This window comes from Halichondria panicea, chromosome 4 (assembly GCF_963675165.1).
Source record: "Halichondria panicea chromosome 4, odHalPani1.1, whole genome shotgun sequence".
Classification (NCBI taxonomy): Eukaryota; Metazoa; Porifera; class Demospongiae; order Suberitida; family Halichondriidae; genus Halichondria; species Halichondria panicea.
This window is the reverse complement of record NC_087380.1, coordinates 3,459,298-3,478,414: the sequence shown is the minus strand read 5'-3', so window position 1 is coordinate 3,478,414 and position 19,117 is coordinate 3,459,298. Positions and strand designations below refer to the sequence as shown.

Below are 19,117 nucleotides of genomic sequence, written 5' to 3'. Positions count from 1 at the left end.
CCGTCCCTGGAGGGATGGTCCAGCTACGCCCAACTAGCCAAAAACAACGTAAGTTAGGATTCCTGCAAAAATAATAACTGAGGACTATATAGCGGAGCTCTTTAGCTAGCTGCTGATCAAAAATCAAGCTCAAACTCTTTATCTTGGGCCCTGCACAGTGCAGGGCCCGAGATAAAGAGTTTGAGCTTGATTTTTCGCCACTACACTGGGTTAAACTTGTGAAGGTCTCTCGATCAATAAATCGAACATTTGCAATTATAATCAATTGCGGACACAGTGTTTAACACTGCATGCATGAGTGAATAATAGAAAAGACCGTTATTTTGAGAATAAAAGAATAGGCAATGTTTTGAGCGTACTCTATAATTATATACCAAGGCCTACATATTTATCTATATAGCTGCTGTCATACTTTTGAATAGAAAATATCATATATATAGGACTCTACAGGATAGCAACAATCATAACTTTAAGTTATATAAACAGTATGCAAATCTACAATATCCTAGACAGTGCAGCATTATAACTTATAAGTTTCCTTAAAATGTACGATGAATTGAGTCTATCAATACTCGCTATACATTGTTATTCACACTCGTCCTGGTCCATGGAGTCAATGACCACTGGACAAGCCTTGTCCGTCCTGATAGCATACCATAGGAACCTGGTGGTCACTCCAGACTCCACCCACTCCTCAAGTACTTCAGCATAGTTGACAGCACTCACACTCTTCGTACCAGTGATCGTGGTTCGATAGGTCGTCCTCGTTGTGGATTCGTAACAGATAAAGTAGCCAGGTTGAATGTTGTTCATGGGAATGTCATGTCCACTCTTTTCTATTGCCTTGGTGATGGCAATGTGCATGATCTTGTACATCAATTTAACTTTATCATCCTACAAGGAAAATGAGTACCGTTATGCACTTGTCAAACTAATGCCCCACCTATCCCCTCTACCGGGATAGGTGGGGTTTAGACTTGAAATTGCTTCCCTACCTAGGGGACTTAGAGGTATAATCCCCATGCACATAACCGCCATGTTTACCTGCGTCTACAGGGGAGGGGATTAGACCTAACAACATGCCCAAAAAGTAAGGGGATTAGATCACGTTAGGGGTGGGGTGGGGCATTAGTTTGACAAGTGCTTTATGAGTATACTTATGTCTTCACTGAAAGAAAGTGCACAGGGAACTCGTAACGTCAGTATGATGAATGAAGCCATGCAGAGTATTACACAAGGAGCTGGCAACAACGTAAAATCTCGCACAGCCCAACTTGAAATCAGTAGAAATCAACAGAAAGCACGAAATCCGCAATCTTCACACCACGGCTTTAGTCTGCGTAGGTGTGACACATCCTTTCTTTGAACCGCAAGTCGAATCCAGGCCGCTTTGAGAAAAACGCCTGAATTCGAGGCAGTGAAGACAAGTAATCGATAGTCACCTTCCCAGTCCCTTCCGACAGGTAAAAGGCATGGCCTCCTGTCTTTACCCATCCATATATTAACAACCATTACTGGAATCTATTATTAAAATCTGGAAATCATTTTGAAATCACATGATTTTGAAATCTCGTACACCAGAAACACTGTAGCCAGCCCCTTGATCATGCACACAAAAAGCTTGTAACTGGTATCAGCCCAAGTAGAATAAAACGAGGCGACTTACATTCCACTCCACACAATAGCTAGTTGGCCCGAACTTGAGTTGAATCATTGTATTGTCTGTATATGAATGAGTAAACACTTTAATTTATTAGTTTGACTCAAAAGGCTTACCGGCACAGAAAGGAGGGTCACATGACCAGGTGGCATTGGACTGACACACTGCCTCGGAGCATCCAGTGAGGTTGTAGCCTGGGGAACAACTGTACAAGGCAGTATCCATAAAGTGAGTGCCTTGAGAGGTGGTCACATGACCATCAGCTGGAGCATCAAGCCCTCTACAGTCGACGGCTACACAAGACAATTTTTGCAATACAATAGCAACTATTGATAACTACTCACGATCACAGAATGGGGCTGACCCTGTCCATTGCCCACTAACAGTGCAAGTACGTCTGGCATTTCCATTTAGTGTGTACCCCTCATTGCAAGAGTACACAACTAATTGACCAAAAGTGGTTCCCTGTAATATCACAACTCTGCCATCTCTGAGGTCTTCAAGTGCTCCACAGTCAACAACTGTTCAGTGGAATGTTGTATAGTGTGTATAAACCTAAATAATGCAGCTTGTACCTTCACAAGTTGGCTGTACAGAACTCCACATTCCACTTGCTAAACACATTCTTGAGCTAGTTCCCACAAGATTATGGCCTATGTTACAAGTGTAGGTAGCTCTATTCATGAAAATGGTTCCAGACGATGTGTCTACTCCTCCATTAGTAGGGTTCATCAATGCACCACAGTCCACAGCTGAAAGAAATTAGTGTGATGTTAATAACCACAGTATTGTTAATCACAAATCACAATCACTCACGCTCGCAGCTAGGTGAATATTGGGACCATTGTCCATCAGGACCACAAGTACGTACTGCAGGTCCTCTCAGTGGGTATCCACTGTTGCAAGAGTAGGTAGCTCTGCTCATGAAAGTAGAGCCAGACAACAACACTGTGCCTCTGTCAGGACTACTCAAGCTGCCACAGTCAATAGCTGCATGTGAATGTAGAATAACTCACTATTATATAGCTAACAAAAGACTATTATAGCATACGATTGCACAGTGCTGTTCCATTAGACCACTCTTCATTAGTCTGACAGGAACGTGAGCTAACTCCCTCCAGTAAATAGCCTCTGTCACAGCTGTAGGTGACCACACTACTGCAAGTTGTTGTGTAAGGTGTTGTGGTTATTCCATTTTCAAGATCAGGAGGTCGATCGCAATCAAGAACTGCAAATAATTACGGAAGAGCATATTATATAAATGTCATGAAGTACCAATTGCATTTGCATTTGCTTTTTATATCCCCTCTTAACCAACTGATTCAGGTACTAATCTTCTTACTTTCACATGCTGGTTGAGCTGGGATCCACAGTCCATTTCCTCCACAAATCCGTAATGAAACTCCTAGACGACGATAGCAGGAATGGCAACTGTAGTGTGCCACGTTATTGAATGTAGTACCAACAGGCATGTTAACTTCTCCATTACTGGGAGCAGTAGGTTGTCCACAATCCACAACTGCATAATGTGTATAGAAATTTGTTGATTGAGCACTTTAACTTAACAGTTAATAACAGCTCTAACTCTGTGAAATGGAAGCGACTTGGCCTATCTCCGTTTTCACAGGTTAGTTTTTACATGGCCATCTATTAGAGCATGCGGTCTTGTTTTGCTTTTACCTGGCGCACTTTGATGTCTAACGGAGTTCGGCGACTGACTCTACTGCTGCTACTGGTACTACTGCTGCACCAGTGCATGCTACTAGCTCTAGCGCTGCTAGTGTTACCAGCAGGCTAGGGGCGTAGGCAGATGAGGTACTTTGGGTGCTTAAGCACCCACCCCTGCCTGACTCTACTAGAGTCTACACGTATTATAGCTTTAATACTTGAAGATCCAGTTGAGCTCTGCACTCCGCTAGCGGGTTAGTTTCGAGGCACTAAAATTTTGACGGATTGCTCAAACTAAACACTTTGCAATTTTATTTTCGAGGATAGAGGTTTGAAAATGACCACACGCCTACAAATGAAAGGTATTTCAACCGGAAGTGAACCAATTTTCAAGGAACCAAATTTTCGACCTCGAAAATTTAGTGCCTCGAAAATAACCAGCTTGTAATCTATACCTTTCAGTGTTTGTAATTTGTGTTATCAGGTATGTGTCAGATCCTAGACTGGAAACCATGCCCGGAAGCCCCTTTCCTAAAAGAAAGGGTGTGGTTTCCAGTCTAGTCAGCTCTCAAATGTATCTACATCGAGGACTCGAGGACCCCTCTTTGGAATTCCGGCCCGACCACTTTAATTTTGCTTCCTCCGGCTCTGTACTTTCGAGCCCCATCCAGTAAGGGAATGTCTCTGTGACGAGGTAGACTCGATAGTTAGCTAGAAAGTGAGCAAGCTAGGTGCAATGCAAGCAGGCAACCCTAACTAGATCTAGATATCATTATGTTACAGTTCATTTTACAACATTTAATTAATGCATATTGACCAGGAACTGGAATAAAATGGTCCAAGTCCATGTATCACATTCTCTCAGTATCAGTGGCGTAGGAAGGGGGGGCTCCAGGGGCTGGAGCCCCTATCTTCTAGTTGCATTATGTAGATAGGCATACCATTCAAAAAACTAGAGCCCCCCATTGAGAAATTGGTTCCTACGCCACCGAGTATGATCAGACAAGGTAACAGTGTGCATGCATAGAGAGTCAATGGATACCATACCAACAGCTATAATTATAGCTATCAAGCACTGTAAAAGCTAGCTAGCTCATAGATTTCATTTATCTATGAATAACGAAATTGACCATTCTATGAAATGTGTGTGCCTCGAAAATGTCACGCTGTACAGTATATGCTTTATAGAGCTAAAAGTAGCATTTTCCATGTAGAAGTCCTTGGCATGCTAACCTGCCAACCACAAAAGCATATAAATGAAACCATAAATTGACCACAGAACTTCCAGGGTCGAAGTCAACGCATATAGACATTCGTAAACTAACACACACTGCTCAAAACAATCATAGGGAGACCAAATGGAACCACCTATATTTGCTAACTCACGTGGACAAGTTGGTGCCACTCCTGACCACTGACCAGTAGCTCGACACTGTCTAGTAGCACTTCCAGCGAGGACAAAGCCAGTATCACAGCTGTATGTGGCAACGCCTTGGTAGTTGAGGCTAGGGTTGGACACGCCTCCATTGGTAGGGTCAGGTAGGACAGGGCAGGTGACCACTGTGTTGGGAAAAATAAAATTACTTATTAGTTTCGTCATGTCTTACTTGTACAAGTGGGTGGTGTTGTAGACCAGGTACCAGCACTAGTAGTACTAGTACTCATACAAGTTATCGGAGTAGCTCCACTGATAGTGTACCCAGTGTCACAGCTGTAGGTGGCCATGTTTGTGTCTGGGTCGTATGAGATCATTCCATTAGACAGGGGACTCAGTGTGGGACAGGGAGCTGTGGGGGTGGGGGTTAGTATTGAACATATAATTATAGTTAGTACTCACTGAAGGTGACACATATCCTATGTGTATTATCATTCCTCGTACAGCAGTGTTCTCCATCAGGACTGAAGTGTGAGGGTCCACGATGCAGAACAACGGCTCGTTCATGAAGACCACTGATGAACAGATCGTCCCCAGTTGCAACCCCTTTAACTAGGTCTATGGGCAATGAATTCCTATTAGGGAAATCCCATCTCACACGACTATGGTCGTTCGTGTAGCAATACCAGGCTGGTGGATTACTATCAACTGCTGGTCCAACATCAGAGAACGAGATGATCTCTCCAGTGTGGTCAGTGCCATCAGGCTCATTTGGTGATGCCAGTCGATCTGTATATTATTATATGACACATGCATTTGTAGTATCGTAACTTGATTCCCGAGTATACGTTGAAGTTAGCCGCTCCTTCTCTTATTTATGGGGCTAATTTTATATCAAACTAGACAGAACATTTTAGAAGAGTTATATACATAACAGACTACCTACTTATAAATTTAATCACGGTGAGGTAATCTCATGCTAATATTAATGTTCTTGTCCACAATATACCAAAGCATTAATACAATAATTGATGCTCTGGTACCAAATCTATACTTGTTTCATCTACATACAATATTTCCAGTACATTAGCACAAGAATTCCTTATTAATTATAGCACCAGCCGCCTAGCTTTAAAACTATACCGATTTAAGGTCCAAATAATAACGATAATTTTATGACCTCTAAAAGTAGCGAAGCTGCGATGATAACATAATATTGTGTCGTCTAGCTCCGGCAATTCTAAAAGTAGCGAAAGCTGCGATGACAATATAATATTGTGTCGTAAATGGAGGTAAATGAGAACCACACCCTAACCTCGAGCATAGCCCACTTGAAAATACATGTTTTTTATGCGGCCTGAAATCGAGGCAAGAATTAGATACGACCCTCTAAATATGCAATACCAGGACTTCCAAAAAAGCGACCTCTGGAATTGTTAAGTGTCGCCTTAAATCGAGGTATTACGGTCGATCTAGTTTTGCAGTATATACGTGCAGTAACTCAGTATAGTTGCACTGCATATCAACTCACACAAAGTCTGCCCATACACAAGAGAAACACTTCCCAGCAGACAGCAGAGAAAATCAAATAGAGTTACAGTAGCCATTCTATCCAGTGTATAAGCTGTCTTTTCCGTGTCTATTCCTAGATCCTTTTGCTTGTCCTCTGTGCAGTCATAGATTGAAGTTTATAAATAGAGGGATAGGAAACGGAGTGGTGCACATGATAATTTTACATTGAATCTGCAGTGGAGCCTCGAAAATTATCCGCGTTACGAGCTATTAAGCACATTTTTGCCGGGTAATTCCCAAAGCTGTGTTTCCTCGAGACTCATCTCTTTCAGAATTTTATAGCCTCGTTCCCAGGCCTTACTTTTTCTTGCTGTTGTCACTGTTCATCCACAAATCACTAGAAAGACATAGTGCTAGTGAGGCAGCAAAGAAAGAAATGGGCGTAGATCTACAGTTAAGAAAAAGTAAGGCCTGGTTTGGGAAATCGCGTGATCCTCAAGGATTTTTATGAACGTGGGCGATATGTAGCCCACAATCGTGACGTAAGGTATTCTCCCACGCATTCAGAGTTAATAAGACTGTACATGTACTGAGACAACCACCAAGCTGTGCTGCAAGTCAGATCAGAGAACCAGCGTGGCCAGCTCTGGTGGCAGTAGCTACCTGCTATATATGATAATGATGACTAACTTTAAGCTATTCTCTTGATCTATACTAGCATGTAGAAAGACACAAGAAAAGGTAATAGTCTGATAGAATCTGAACACACAATCTAGACTAGTAGATCATCTAAGGTATATAGCTAGCTATAGTGCTTGCAAACTTCCAGTTCCAAGTCCATGCCCAGCTTGCTGCAGGCAAAGTTTTATTAGTCATAGATATCTGCGTGGGCAGTCCAACATCTCTAGCTCAGCATGCCCACGCTCATTTTCACCCTTCTACCACCCTTCTACCCTCACGTGACTTCCCGATACAGGCTCTCCTTTTTCCTAACTCTACGTCTATTTCTTTCTTTATTCCTCCAATTAATACCGTATTTTATCTCATTGAACGATTAAGACAGTATTTTATCTTATTGAACGATGTGATAAAGAACAGAAAAAGGAGAGCCTGTGTAGAGGCTAAGAATTTTACACGCCTAGTCCTAGCCTCGATCCCAGGCCGAGTTTTCGCTTTTATAACGGTTAGGCGAACAACTGGGCCTGGTACTAGTTGTCTGCGCATGCGTCAAATTTTCATTGTATATTTGTGGTCGGCAAAAATATTTAATAAATCAATAATAGAAATTTGTACACAGAAAATGCACAGAGTGAGTACACAAAAGATGCACATAGGGAGCTGCTTCACAAAGGCCTGGGGAGTTGCCAGTTGTGCTGCAGCACAATTACAGTGACCCAGGGCAACTTCAGGATGATTGAATGCCTTCAAATTACGTTTCAAAAAGATTTAGCAGGCTGCTGGACTTCTCTGATTCTAGGCCCCAACTCGTAACTCATTGCTTGAGAAAACGTAGATTCTCTTGATGTCTCTGAGCTACCCAGCAACGCTCGAATGAGCAGGTCATACTCCAGTCCTGTGTCTGTGAGTATAGGACAATATTAAAAGAAACCAAAGACGGTTAAACCCTTACCTCAAACTGTCCAGTCTCGTCCGTTAGTATAGCCAAGAGGAGCACTGTTGGGATAGCTGGATATTAGCCATTGCTCCTGTACAGAGAAGTAGACATTTTAAATACGTGTAGATCTATACATATTAAATTTCTCGGTTATAGTGTCATTGTCGACGAGCTGATGATGGCAGCACCAAGTTCTCTAGCTCACACTCTTCACTTGATCCACCATATTAATGATGAAACTATAGTCTACCTACATTCTTGCCAAACATGAACAAGACTTGATAGCATAGCCGGCCATAGGGCCCACACAAAATATCTGACCTTAACAAGCTTGACAAAGCTTTATACCTCTTCCCTTGTTGTTCAGTCTTCAGAATAAGCTTCAGAGAAGAGAGAAGCTTCAGCTAAGAGCCATTCCAAATAATGATAAAACGGGAACTGACTTCTAGTACACGATAGTACACAAATATAAATGTCACGAAAGTGAACGAGAATATCCATTCGTCAGAATCTGACGAACGACTGACGCATGCGCAGACAACTAGTACCAGGCCCAGTTGTTCGCCTAACCGTTATAAAAGCGAAAACTCGGCCTGGGATCGAGGCTAGCCTAGTCCATGAGCCTTGTGTCGAACAGCAACTGGAATAAATGCGAGAAGTTTATTTTTCAGGAAGTGGGCGTGTCCGGAAGCAAATAGCTGGTGCCATTGTGTGAGTAGCTGCCTGTAGTTAGAGCTGTGTAGCATAGACCCAGACCACTGTTAGAAGCTGTTCAAAGCTCAGAAGGTAAGTACAGAAGTTGGTTTTGTAGTATATGTTTGAAATTAGGCGTATACTTCAAGTTGAAGCAAGTTTTGTTGAGTAATGTAGCCAAAATTGCCATTCCTGTAAACATGATTTTGGGCTTTTACATGGAGTAGCTAGTCTGTTACGGGTGGGACACAACTTCTAACTTTATAAGTCTGTTCCAATGTTATTAAGCTAAGTATATGCAGAGTTTTGTAAGTGTATTCTCTTTGCAACAATTTGTCAGTTGACTTTTGTAGAGGGCACTACATGTGAATATATCATAAATAGTGTGTAAACAATACAAAGACTTAGTTAAAACATTATCTATGGTTAAATGTTCAGTCATGTTGCATATCTATCAATTCGTCTTTTACTCCAGGCCAGTGATGACTTTTGTCTCTATATTCTCTTGTCACTGTCACTGGTCTTCGCTGTCTGAGTCCAATTCAATTTCCGGCTCTTTCGTTTCAGCAATCTCTCTGCAAATGGACCAGAAGTACACCCTGGTCCACAGCCACAGTAATAATGGCTGTATCCCACTGCTGCTAACATTTAGAAATGCTTAAAAACTCGCTATTATGTGGCAAATAACGGTGAGATTAATTAACCTGTTGCTCGTTAATGTTGGATATTCAGGAATAATTTATGAGTATCATTACAGGTTTATTCCACTTGCTAGGTATACTAAATAAGCTGGGTAGGTTAGCTGAGCTTCTCTACAGTGGGGTAAGCATATACAGTGGTCTGTTCAGGCAATTCCTGATTAAAAAATTTTTGACCTGTAATAATAGCATATTTTTCGTACCACAGAATACAAGTACGACTGATTTGGACAATGCTTACAATGTATTGAGGAGGACATCTGCTGGATGTAATACACAAAATGTGGCTTATTGTGTGCTCACATCTCTCCAACTAGTACTATTTTGTGGTTTTTTATACAGCATTTTCAACGATGCATTTCTCGACTCTCAATGGATCGACACGAAAAACAATTACATATAAATGTTCATCAATCCTATAAGATAGTACTGAACATGTTCAAATTCATCTCATACTTTTGCAACAATTTGTCAGTTCAGTTTACTGTGGCATGTAAATTTGTCTAAATTTGTTTGTGTTGAAGTTTCTAAGCAAAGCCACGTGGCTGCTTTGTGGCTATATTTAGTTCCTGCCATGTGTAATCGATTGGTGCAGGAAACAAACTGCAAAGGGAAGAGAGTTATAAAAAAATGTTACTTTTGCGCAAGCAATTGCGAATAGCTAATTATACCACACTTACGTCACCACAAATTGATCTCATTGGTCAACAGCTGTAGGATATATAGAATATTAGCATACAGCCCCAGGCATGCACAGTTTTTCAAGTTGTTTTTTAGTTTTTTCATTTGTTCAAGAAAGTAAGCAAAGAGAAAAGAGCCATGCTTGACGGTTACTAAGACTCAAAGCGACGGCAGAAACACGGAAGGTGCTCTCCAACAAGATGGCTAAAGCTTCCATGGGTCCATGGGCGCGGTTTAGATACATTTTATCCAAGAAGAGCTTGCAACTCCAGTATAATAAGGGACGTCGAATGGTCAACGCTTGGACCAAGGAAGCTCTTAAGCATCTGTAGGAGTCAACATGTTGCTCAACTAGCTCTTTGACGGCTGCAAAATCCGGCATAGTCTTGTTCTTTTTTGCAGTCTGCATCGTGATTGAATCGTTGCTAGGGGGAGGTCCTTTTATAGTGCTGCGGTCACGTGGTATAAGTCAGATATGCCACACCTACTCGGAGGATATGCACCCATATATCCTCCGCTACCGTGGTTACTCCGAGGCAGAGCCGAGGGGTATGTAACCACGGTAGTGGAGGATATAATTATGGGTGCATATCCTCCTCTTAATAATAGTTAGACACTGTTTAGGAAGTTTCTACATGATTTAGAAGCCCAAAGGGCTGGTTGTAGTATCCCGAACGCAGTGAGGGTTCTACTAGCCCTGAGGACTTCTAAATCATGTGGAAACTTCCTAAACAGTGTCTAAGCATTTTAGATCATAGCAACCATGAGTATTTAGCCAATCAAATTTGAATGTTCTTATCTAATCTTTGCTACATGATTTTCTAAGTGAAGTACATGATTTTCTATTGAAGTACATGATTTTCTATTGAAGAACATGATTTTCTAAATTGGATAGAACATTTCCTGTAACCAATCAGATTGCAGTATTTATGGCAAACATGATCTAAGGTGTGGTATATCCTATACTTATTCATGAGAAAATAAAACTCCACGTAGGAGCATGCGCTGGAACCATTGCGGTTCGACTGCTGTGCCCCTTTCACGATTGTGACCTCCTGCGGCGCATATAAATGCGGGAATTTCTTTGGGAATAATTGCTCCCCAAAAAGAATTTTATGCCCGTGTAGCGTGTATAGTGAGTCTTAATTTATACGACCATTGACTATCTCTTTTAAGGAAGTAACTTGAAGTGATACTGCCTATAGTTTAGAAAATGCTTGTCACAAATGGTGCAATCTGATTGGTTACTTGGAGGTCCTTTATTTCTCATAGAGACCTCTCAGTCATTCAGAGGTCTTCTGGAGGTCCATTATATGTTCACTACATGCATTTAACATTTTTTACATGATGCATACAATCATACATGGAATGCTTAGCAACATCTATTTTATACATGCACAAGTACACACAGTTTATGTTGAAGTCATAGTAACGATGATGCAGTGCATCATTAAAAACTAATTTTTAAAAGTCTTTGTGTTCTGCAGTGCCGCTTTGTAGCTTTTATCTCACTCTTGCAGCTACCAATAGCTAGTGCTCTAGTGCAGAGCTAACTACTAAGTAGAGTAGCAACTTTCTATTAACCGTTTTTGCTATGCAAGAGACGGAAACTGCCTTCAATGTGAGTTTTTTTTTTATGTAGACTAGCCAGAGCAAAGCTTTAATGTTGCTTGAGGTTTGTAGAAACAGAGTCTTCTTTGTGTTAATAATAGCTTAGCTTGCTTAGCACTATTCTAAATCAGTTATAGGCCTCGTCCAACGGTCACTATGGAGTTTTGAGACCCTTAGGCCCTTATAGTAGCACCCTCGCTACGCTCGAGATGCTACAGCCTTGGGCCTTCTGGTCTCAAAACCCCATAGAGACCTTGGACTCAGCCTATAACTATTATATAGAGCACCCTTCTGCACAGGTAGGGTATGACCAAACTTGAACGAAAAAAACCCAGCAGAGCTGCAGCAGTAGACTCAAAAGCCATCACGGTAAGGGTTTACACAGCAAACAGTTCGCTGTGCAACAGTGACGGCTTGCGAGTCTACTGCAGCAGCTACTGAAAGAGGTTTGAACAATTTAATTCACTGCAAAGTAGACTCGAAAGCCGTCACGGTAAGGGTTTACACAGCGAACAGTTTGCCGTGCAACAGTGACGGCTTGCGAGTCTATACTGCAGCAGCTACTGAAAGAGGTTTGAACAATTTAATTCACTGCAAAGTAGACTCGAAAGCCGTTACTGTAAGGGTTTACACAGCGAACAGTTCGCCGTGCAACAGTGACGGCTTGCGAGTCTACTGCAGCAGCTACTGAAAGAGGTTTAAACAATTTAATTCACTGCAAAGTAGACTCAAAAGCCGTCACTGTAAGGGTTTACACAGCGAACAGTTCACCATGCAACAGTGACGGCTTGCGAGTCTAGTGCAGCAGCTACTGAAAGAGGTTTGAACAATTTAATTCACTGCAAAAAGAGGAATGCTATGCCAGATTTTGCAGCCCTCAAAAAGCTCATCGACTCTTACAGATGCTCAGGAGCTTCCTTGGTCAGCATTGTGCATTCAACGTCCCTTGCTGCAGTTGCAAGTTCTTCTTGGGAAAAATGCATATGACCACACCCATTGATCTATCGAGAGTAACCTCGTTCCCAGCTAGGCCGAGTTGTAGGTTGCTGTGATTCTGCCGTCACTTTGGAGTCTAACTACCGTTAGCCTCGAATCCAGGCCGATTAAAATACGGCCTGGTATCTGATCTATTGCCTTACTTTCTTTGACAAATGAAAAGGCTTGAAAACTGTGTATATGCCTAGCACCTAGCTCCTGGGGCTGTATGTTATTGTATGTATATATCTTACCCCTGCTGATCAATTAGTGGTGACGTGTAACTAGCGTTATATACAATAGAGAAAAAACGAACCTGGGAACGAAGCTAGATAATATAAAACCTTCTGCCAATTCTTGAATTTCATTACAGGTGAGGGTATAGCACAAATAGAAAGCCATTCTCTGGATCAATGTATCGAACAAACTTGCTTGCATGTAAATCTAGTTGTGAGATCGATTTTGTACACCGTATAGCAGGTATATTTCGAAGACCGTTTATAGAAAGGTTTTCGTGGATTTAATTTTCGCAGAATAGCAGCTTTTGCGCTAGCCTTGACCCCAGGCCGATCCGTCTCCAACTGAACGCTAGAAAAATCGGCCTGGGACCGAGGCTACTTTTGCGCATGCATGCATGCAGTATTAAATTATTGGCGGTGCATGCTTAATCAGCGAACATTTTATACCCTCGAAATATACCCACTATAGATCTACCTATAGTTAGTAGTTGCTGAAAGTTGTGTAATAATCTTATTCTACTATAACGTAGATCTATGCTTCATTATCTCTATGCCATTAAAGGAAACACAACTTTCGTACAGGTTGTCCTCTAGTGGGAGGGTGTATTATGGGAGGTTTCACTGTAGTTACTCAGTTGGTTTGACTCCAGAGTTTGACTCTTTCAGAACTTCTTCGAACTACACAACAGCGCAGCGTTTACCGTTGGCAAAAAGCGGATAGTTTTCGAGGTTTCACTACACGTCGGTAAAAGCATCACGTGCACCACTCCATTTCCAATCCTCCTTTTCCTGTGTCTATGGTGCCGGTGAGGGTACGGTTTGCTCCCAGCCCCACTGGACTGCTCCATCTGGGTGGTGTCAGGACTGCTCTCTACAACCTCCTCTTTGCCAGGGCCAACCAGGGAGCCACTATTCTCAGACTGGAGGACACTGATCAGGTGCTTATGGGACTAGACTCGCTGGCCAGTCCATCCTCAGGGGATTGGGACTGGTCAACTGCCAATCATGAGTTGTTCTAGTGGAATTTTAATTAGTTGTATGACATCATCATGTGGTTTGTGCGGTTGAACAAAGTTGCGTAACTATCTAGTGAAAGTATGGGTTATGCCTAGTTGGGCGGAGTCCAACCACTTGCAGTGGTTGGGTATCACGACAATATACGTTTTTGTTCCAACTGCAGAAAACTTGCAGCCCAATCAGATTGCAGCGTTCAAGTGGGAAAGCTTACAGCTCAATTTTGCTGACAAGGCAATAATTATTTCTGCCTCTGCTAAATCTTGTACATGCAGTATCCTTCTACGTTCTCTAAGAACTCTGGGGTCTTTCTTGCATCCTAAAACAGTTATAGCTAGATGTAGTCAAGCTAGACAAATAATTATTAATTTCTTTATATGCACCCCTGAGCCATGCGATTGTCAACCACTTAAGAATAAACAATATTCATAGTCTGTCTCAAGTACCAGTGGAACAAAAACGTATATTGTCGTGATACCCAACCACTGGCGAAGCGTGGTTGGACTCCGCCCAACTAGGGTTATGCCTGTGGTTTATCTAACAAACATAGACCCAGCCCAACTACAACGAATTACGTGGGTGAAATATGTCACCAGTAATGAGAACAACTCGATGATTGGCAGTTGACCAGTCCCAATCCCCAGAGGATGGACTGGCCAGCGAGTCTAGCGTGGGACAGGGTACTTTGTACTTAAACACATGGTAGATGTAGTCAATGCCATTATTTTTATCCCACCTAAAATAACCAATTGCATCCATGGGGATCGACCAGGTACGTGTATATGAGTATCGATTATCTAGTTTAACACATTTTCCCAGTACATGTATTAATAACGTGACAGCAATTGTATGACACATTTTGATCCCTTAGGATCGCTATGTATCTGGTTCAATAGAAAAGTTAGAGCAGTCACTGAAATGGCTGAAACTGAACTTTGAGGAAGGTCCGACAGTTGGAGGAGTGTACGGTCCCTACGTACAAGTAGGTTTCTTTGAGGTGTAACTGTTGGTGACGTTTCTACCTATGTACAGTAGTGATCGAGCTGTATCTGCTTAAACCTATAAATTCACTATTTTAAAGTAATTGTTGTCCCCCTCTCTCTCTCTCTTTTAGTCGGAGAGACTCACACTACAGAGACGCTGCTTCTAGCCTTCTCCACAGCGGAGCTGCCTATCGCTGTTTTTGCTCCAAAGAGAGGCTCTCATCCCTACGCTCTCAGGGGATGGGCTATGATGGTCACTGTAGAGGGTTGAGTCAACGGGAGGGGGAAGAAAGAGGGAAACAGGGAGTACACCACACTATCAGACTCAAGGTGAGCAGGAGGCACCAAATGCATTCCAGGAGAGTCAGCTTCCTAAGATAGATAGAGTGAATAATAAAGGCTCCGGGAAAGCCAGGCACCAAAGATCTTAATTTGTGTATGGAAAACCATTTGATGAGAAAGCATGACTATGAATTTGTGGGTTGTCTGTGATCCCCCTACCCACCTCAGCTTGAAAAATGTGTGAGTAAGCAGTTGTATGAAAAACCATTTGCTGAGAAAGCATGCTGACTATGAATTTGTGGGTGTCTGTGATCACCCCTACCCCCTCAGCTTGAATCGTACACATTTGCACCTTCCTCTAACTGTGCTCAAGCCACCTTGTGGTTACCTGTCCTTTGTTTTAACCCCCCCCCCCCAGGTTCCCACTGCAGGGGATACGGTGATACAGGACATTGTGTATGGGGAGGTGACTGTGCAGCACAGTGCTGTAGAGGACCAGGTGCTCTTGAAAAGCGATGGTTACCCCACGTATCATCTAGCCAACGTAGTGGACGATCACCTCATGGAAATCACTCATGTACTCAGGGGAGAGGTGAGTATATGTAGTATGTAAAATGAATGATGCAATAATTATAGTCATGTTATCACACTTGCTGTAAAATGCTGAGTCATCGTATTTCATAGTTCCAGTACCAACCTTGACTATATCATTTTGTGGTCATTTTCTTCTATGAAAATGCCTAGTGTCCACAATAGTCAGGGGATACCACCAGTACAAAACAATCTGGGCTATCTGGCGCCCTTATCTCTTGATTCCTTTTTCTTTCCTCTTATTGTCGATAGGTGTGGTTAATAATACTGAACACGCCTACTAATAGCATACATTTTCGTGGGTATAAATTTTTGCGGTACAGGCTCAATCCGCGAACATTTATACCCTCGAAATACCCACTATACGGTATATCATGTAGTATATGTAAAATGAATGATGCAATAATTATAGTCATGTTATCACACTTGCTGTAAAATGCTGAGTCATCGTATTTCATAGTTCCAGTACCAACCAATTTTGTGGTCATTTTCTTCTATGAAAATGCCTTGTGTCCACAATTTTATATAGTGATCATTTTTTAAGTCACCTGGTGAAATGAGCAATCTAGCTTTAAGCTAGTACAGCACCCTCTACTCCATGTGCATTTATTTAATTGTCCCCATGTTTTTATTGACAGGAGTGGCTGTTGTCCACTGCCAAGCACTTGCTGCTCTACTCTGCCATGGAATGGGAACCTCCTCGGTTTGTTCACCTCCCCCTTCTCTTGTCCAGGTAGGACATGCAATTCAGTTATTAAGACGCCATTTTTTTCTTAGTAATAGTGTCATTTGGTGCATTACCGTATGGTGGTTATTTCGAGGGTGTTTGCGGTTTTCGTTAATTATAAGCATTACCCACAAATTTAATATCGCGTGCATGTACTCGCCAGAAGGTTACTAGCCCACAAAAATTTTATCTCAAAATTATTTCTAACAGGTCTTTCCACAAAAGTTTCTACCCTCGAAATATAACCGCTTTACGGTATGGATTTATTGAGTTTGCTTTAATTAATGCAGCTCTGGTGGAAAACTGTCTAAACGGAACAAGGCTGCATTCGTGGAGACGTATCAGGTATGTACCAACTTACTAGTAGAATAAAATATGATTATTTTCTGCCTGTCATCTTCATAAATTCAATGGTGGGTCCGTTTTAATATCTTAAAAGTGTATCATTACTAATTAACCAGTGAACCTGTCTTCACACCATTCCTATAGGAGAGAGGTTTTCTCCCTGAGGCAGTACTCAACTTTGTGGCCCTCCTAGGCTGGTCCCCTCCTACTACCGAGCTGCTTACACTCGACAACATGATACAGCTATTCTCTCTGAAAGATCTCAATAAAAAAGGATCTATGGTCGACGAAAACAAGCTCCTCTGGTTGAACAAACAACACTTTAAGAGAAGATTAGAAAACAGAGATGAACTAGTTGCATTGGTGGATCAGCTACAACAATGTGTGAAGAGCTGCTATGCCGGTATTTTAGGAGATGGTGATTTCAAACTAAGCAAAGGCTATCTGGAGAAAGTTTTGCTACTGCTTGAGGTAAACACATAATTACATCTACTGTTTTAGTATTGTATACACACATGCAGGATAGAGTGAGCTTGGTCCCAGCAATCCCTAAAGAGGCCTCGTTCTTTTGGGTTGATCCAAATTATTCCACCACTGACCTCTCTACTCACAGCGCTAATGCAGGTACCATCAATCTCTGTACTATCACAATAGCCGAGGTACAGTAATTATTGAGCCATTTGTAATCACAGTGTACAGCATCTAACCCTAACCCTAACTTTATACATACTGTACAACTGCGTGTTCCTAACTCCGTGTTGCTGTCATGCAGACACTGTCACTTTACTGATGGAGTCACTCGGATCATGTGACTCATTCACTAAACCACACCTTGACGATGTGATGAGGGAGGTGGCAAGTGGATCAGGAGTGGCTTATTCCAAAATCATGCAGTTCACGAGGACAATTATTACTGGTACAAAGGTGAGCTAAGTAAAAAAGCACCATGGGTGCTGATGCCTCGGTGGATGTGTCAAAGCTACATAACGCAAAGCTACTATAAAAATCGCAGGGAAACGATCTATCATGATTGTTGCTGAAAAGGATGCCAAAAGTACAAAGTCTGGGTGGATCAGTACTACATGTACCCGGCTTTACTGTAGAGCCTTGCAGCTCTCTTCTCACTCTTGAAGCTACCAATAGCTAGCATTCAGAGGAGGTTGGTCACGATTGTTAATTAATCTTCTAATTTTCTTTGTAACCTCCAATTCCGTGGAAACTTGAGAGAAAGTAGCTATCCTAGCTAAGCCAAAAGGCTGCAAACGATCATAGCCTCTTATACTAGTAGGAAATGATGCTAACAATACTCAGTGATACTAGAAAGTGAGTAGCATAGTCATACTCGAAGTAATAAGCCAGAAACTAAGATTAGTCACAAAGTTCCAGTTGTTGCTGCACTTTCCTTGTTTCTTTGACTCCTGTCTTAATATAGCAGGTGTAGCAACTATAGTTTTATACTAGTAGGAAATGATGCTAACAATACTCGGTGATACTAGAAAGTGAGTAGCATAGTCATACTCGAAGTAATAAGCCAGAAACTAAGATTAGTCACAAAGTTCCAGTTGTTGCTGCACTTTCCTTGTTTCTTTGACTCCTGTCTTAATATAGCAGGTGTAGCAACTATAGTTTTAAACTACTACGACTCATAGACTAACAGGAGACGTAATACAAGACAGATAAATGCTCAAGAATGAGATAAAAATGCTGACTCAGCGGGTTGGGGTTCTTTCAATGGCTTCTGTGCATTTACTGTAGGAATTAGAGGTTACAATAAAAGATTAATTAACAATCGTGACCAACCTCCTCTGGCTAGCGTTCTAATGCAGAGCTAACTGCAAAGTAAAGTTGCAACACTCCATGGACAAGTTTTGCTACGCATTCTTCTGAAAAGGCAGCAATGGCATCCCAAGTAAGCAAAACTAGGCATAACTCGAGAACGAAGCATTATTTTGCAAATCCACGAATTAAAGTCCAAGAAAATGTTTACTAGAAGCCTATAGAAACTCTTACTTGCAGTTCATTGATCGCTGTAGCAGTCTACACACAGACAGACAGGCGCACACACAAACAAACTACCGTATACCTCGCTTGCGCATGCGCACCGAGGCATAATAACTCAATTTAGCTGCTGCATAGTTTCCCTAAGTGCTCTCTATCACTGTTCTAATTATTTTGAGACATTTTACATACAATCGTGACATTGTATTGTTTTGTATTGTAAATTAAGGGATCAACTATAATTATAGCACTTAATTATAATTATGACCCCTGTAACCCCTATGCCTACAGAAGAGCCCCGGGCTGACAGCTGTTATGGAACTGCTGGGACAAAAGACTGTGCTTAGGAGAATAAATAATTTCAGAACTAATTAATTTATTATTTGTGAGTCATTCATTGTGCTAATTTTTAATTGAAAAAATAAAATTCTTTGCTGAAAGCTGAAACAT

At 41.7% G+C, this 19,117-nt stretch overlaps 2 protein-coding genes and 2 long non-coding RNA genes across 4 annotated transcripts; 2 read left to right on the top strand and 2 right to left on the bottom strand.

The window, feature by feature from the left end:
* Positions 1-409: 409 nt before the first annotated feature.
* Positions 410-6,463, bottom strand: LOC135335382 (CUB and sushi domain-containing protein 1-like). Its single transcript, XM_064530868.1, has 12 exons — positions 6,235-6,463; positions 5,166-5,492; positions 4,936-5,115; positions 4,715-4,888; positions 3,003-3,179; positions 2,712-2,888; positions 2,477-2,650; positions 2,236-2,412; positions 2,005-2,181; positions 1,777-1,953; positions 1,667-1,722; positions 410-894 (listed from the first exon to the last, which is right to left on the bottom strand). The coding sequence occupies exons 1-12, from the start codon at positions 6,308-6,310 to the stop codon at positions 586-588; spliced, it is 2,181 nt and encodes a 726-aa protein (XP_064386938.1). The 5' UTR covers positions 6,311-6,463; the 3' UTR covers positions 410-585.
* Positions 6,464-7,477: 1,014 nt separating this feature from the next.
* LOC135335405 (uncharacterized) lies at positions 7,478-8,434 on the bottom strand. The gene is made up of 2 exons (XR_010394492.1): positions 7,846-8,434; positions 7,478-7,794 (listed from the first exon to the last, which is right to left on the bottom strand). It is a non-coding gene; the product is annotated as an uncharacterized LOC135335405 (long non-coding RNA).
* A 22-nt stretch (positions 8,435-8,456) lies between these two features.
* Positions 8,457-9,735, top strand: LOC135335407 (uncharacterized). The gene is made up of 3 exons (XR_010394494.1): positions 8,457-8,616; positions 8,999-9,212; positions 9,430-9,735. It is a non-coding gene; the product is annotated as an uncharacterized LOC135335407 (long non-coding RNA).
* A 3,748-nt stretch (positions 9,736-13,483) lies between these two features.
* On the top strand, positions 13,484-19,107 carry LOC135335387 (glutamate--tRNA ligase-like). The gene is given in 11 exon segments (XM_064530873.1): positions 13,484-13,665; positions 14,613-14,723; positions 14,856-14,869; positions 14,871-15,054; positions 15,425-15,598; positions 16,236-16,330; positions 16,615-16,669; positions 16,814-17,140; positions 17,191-17,293; positions 17,442-17,593; positions 18,959-19,107. Coding segments are annotated over 11 exon segments (1,440 nt in total). The 5' UTR covers positions 13,484-13,524; the 3' UTR covers positions 19,043-19,107.
* Positions 19,108-19,117: the final 10 nt, after the last annotated feature.

Coding starts and splice junctions, on each gene's coding strand:
- LOC135335382 (XM_064530868.1), bottom strand. CDS start 6,310: ATGGCTACTGTAACTCTATTTGATTTTCTCTGCTGTCTGCTGGGAAGT. Junction 5,493..6,234: donor TGTGTATGGGCAGACTTTGT/GTGAGTTGATAT, acceptor AATAATATACAG/ATCGACTGGCATCACCAAAT. Junction 1,954..2,004: donor GTCAGCCCCATTCTGTGATC/GTGAGTAGTTAT, acceptor TGTCTTGTGTAG/CCGTCGACTGTAGAGGGCTT.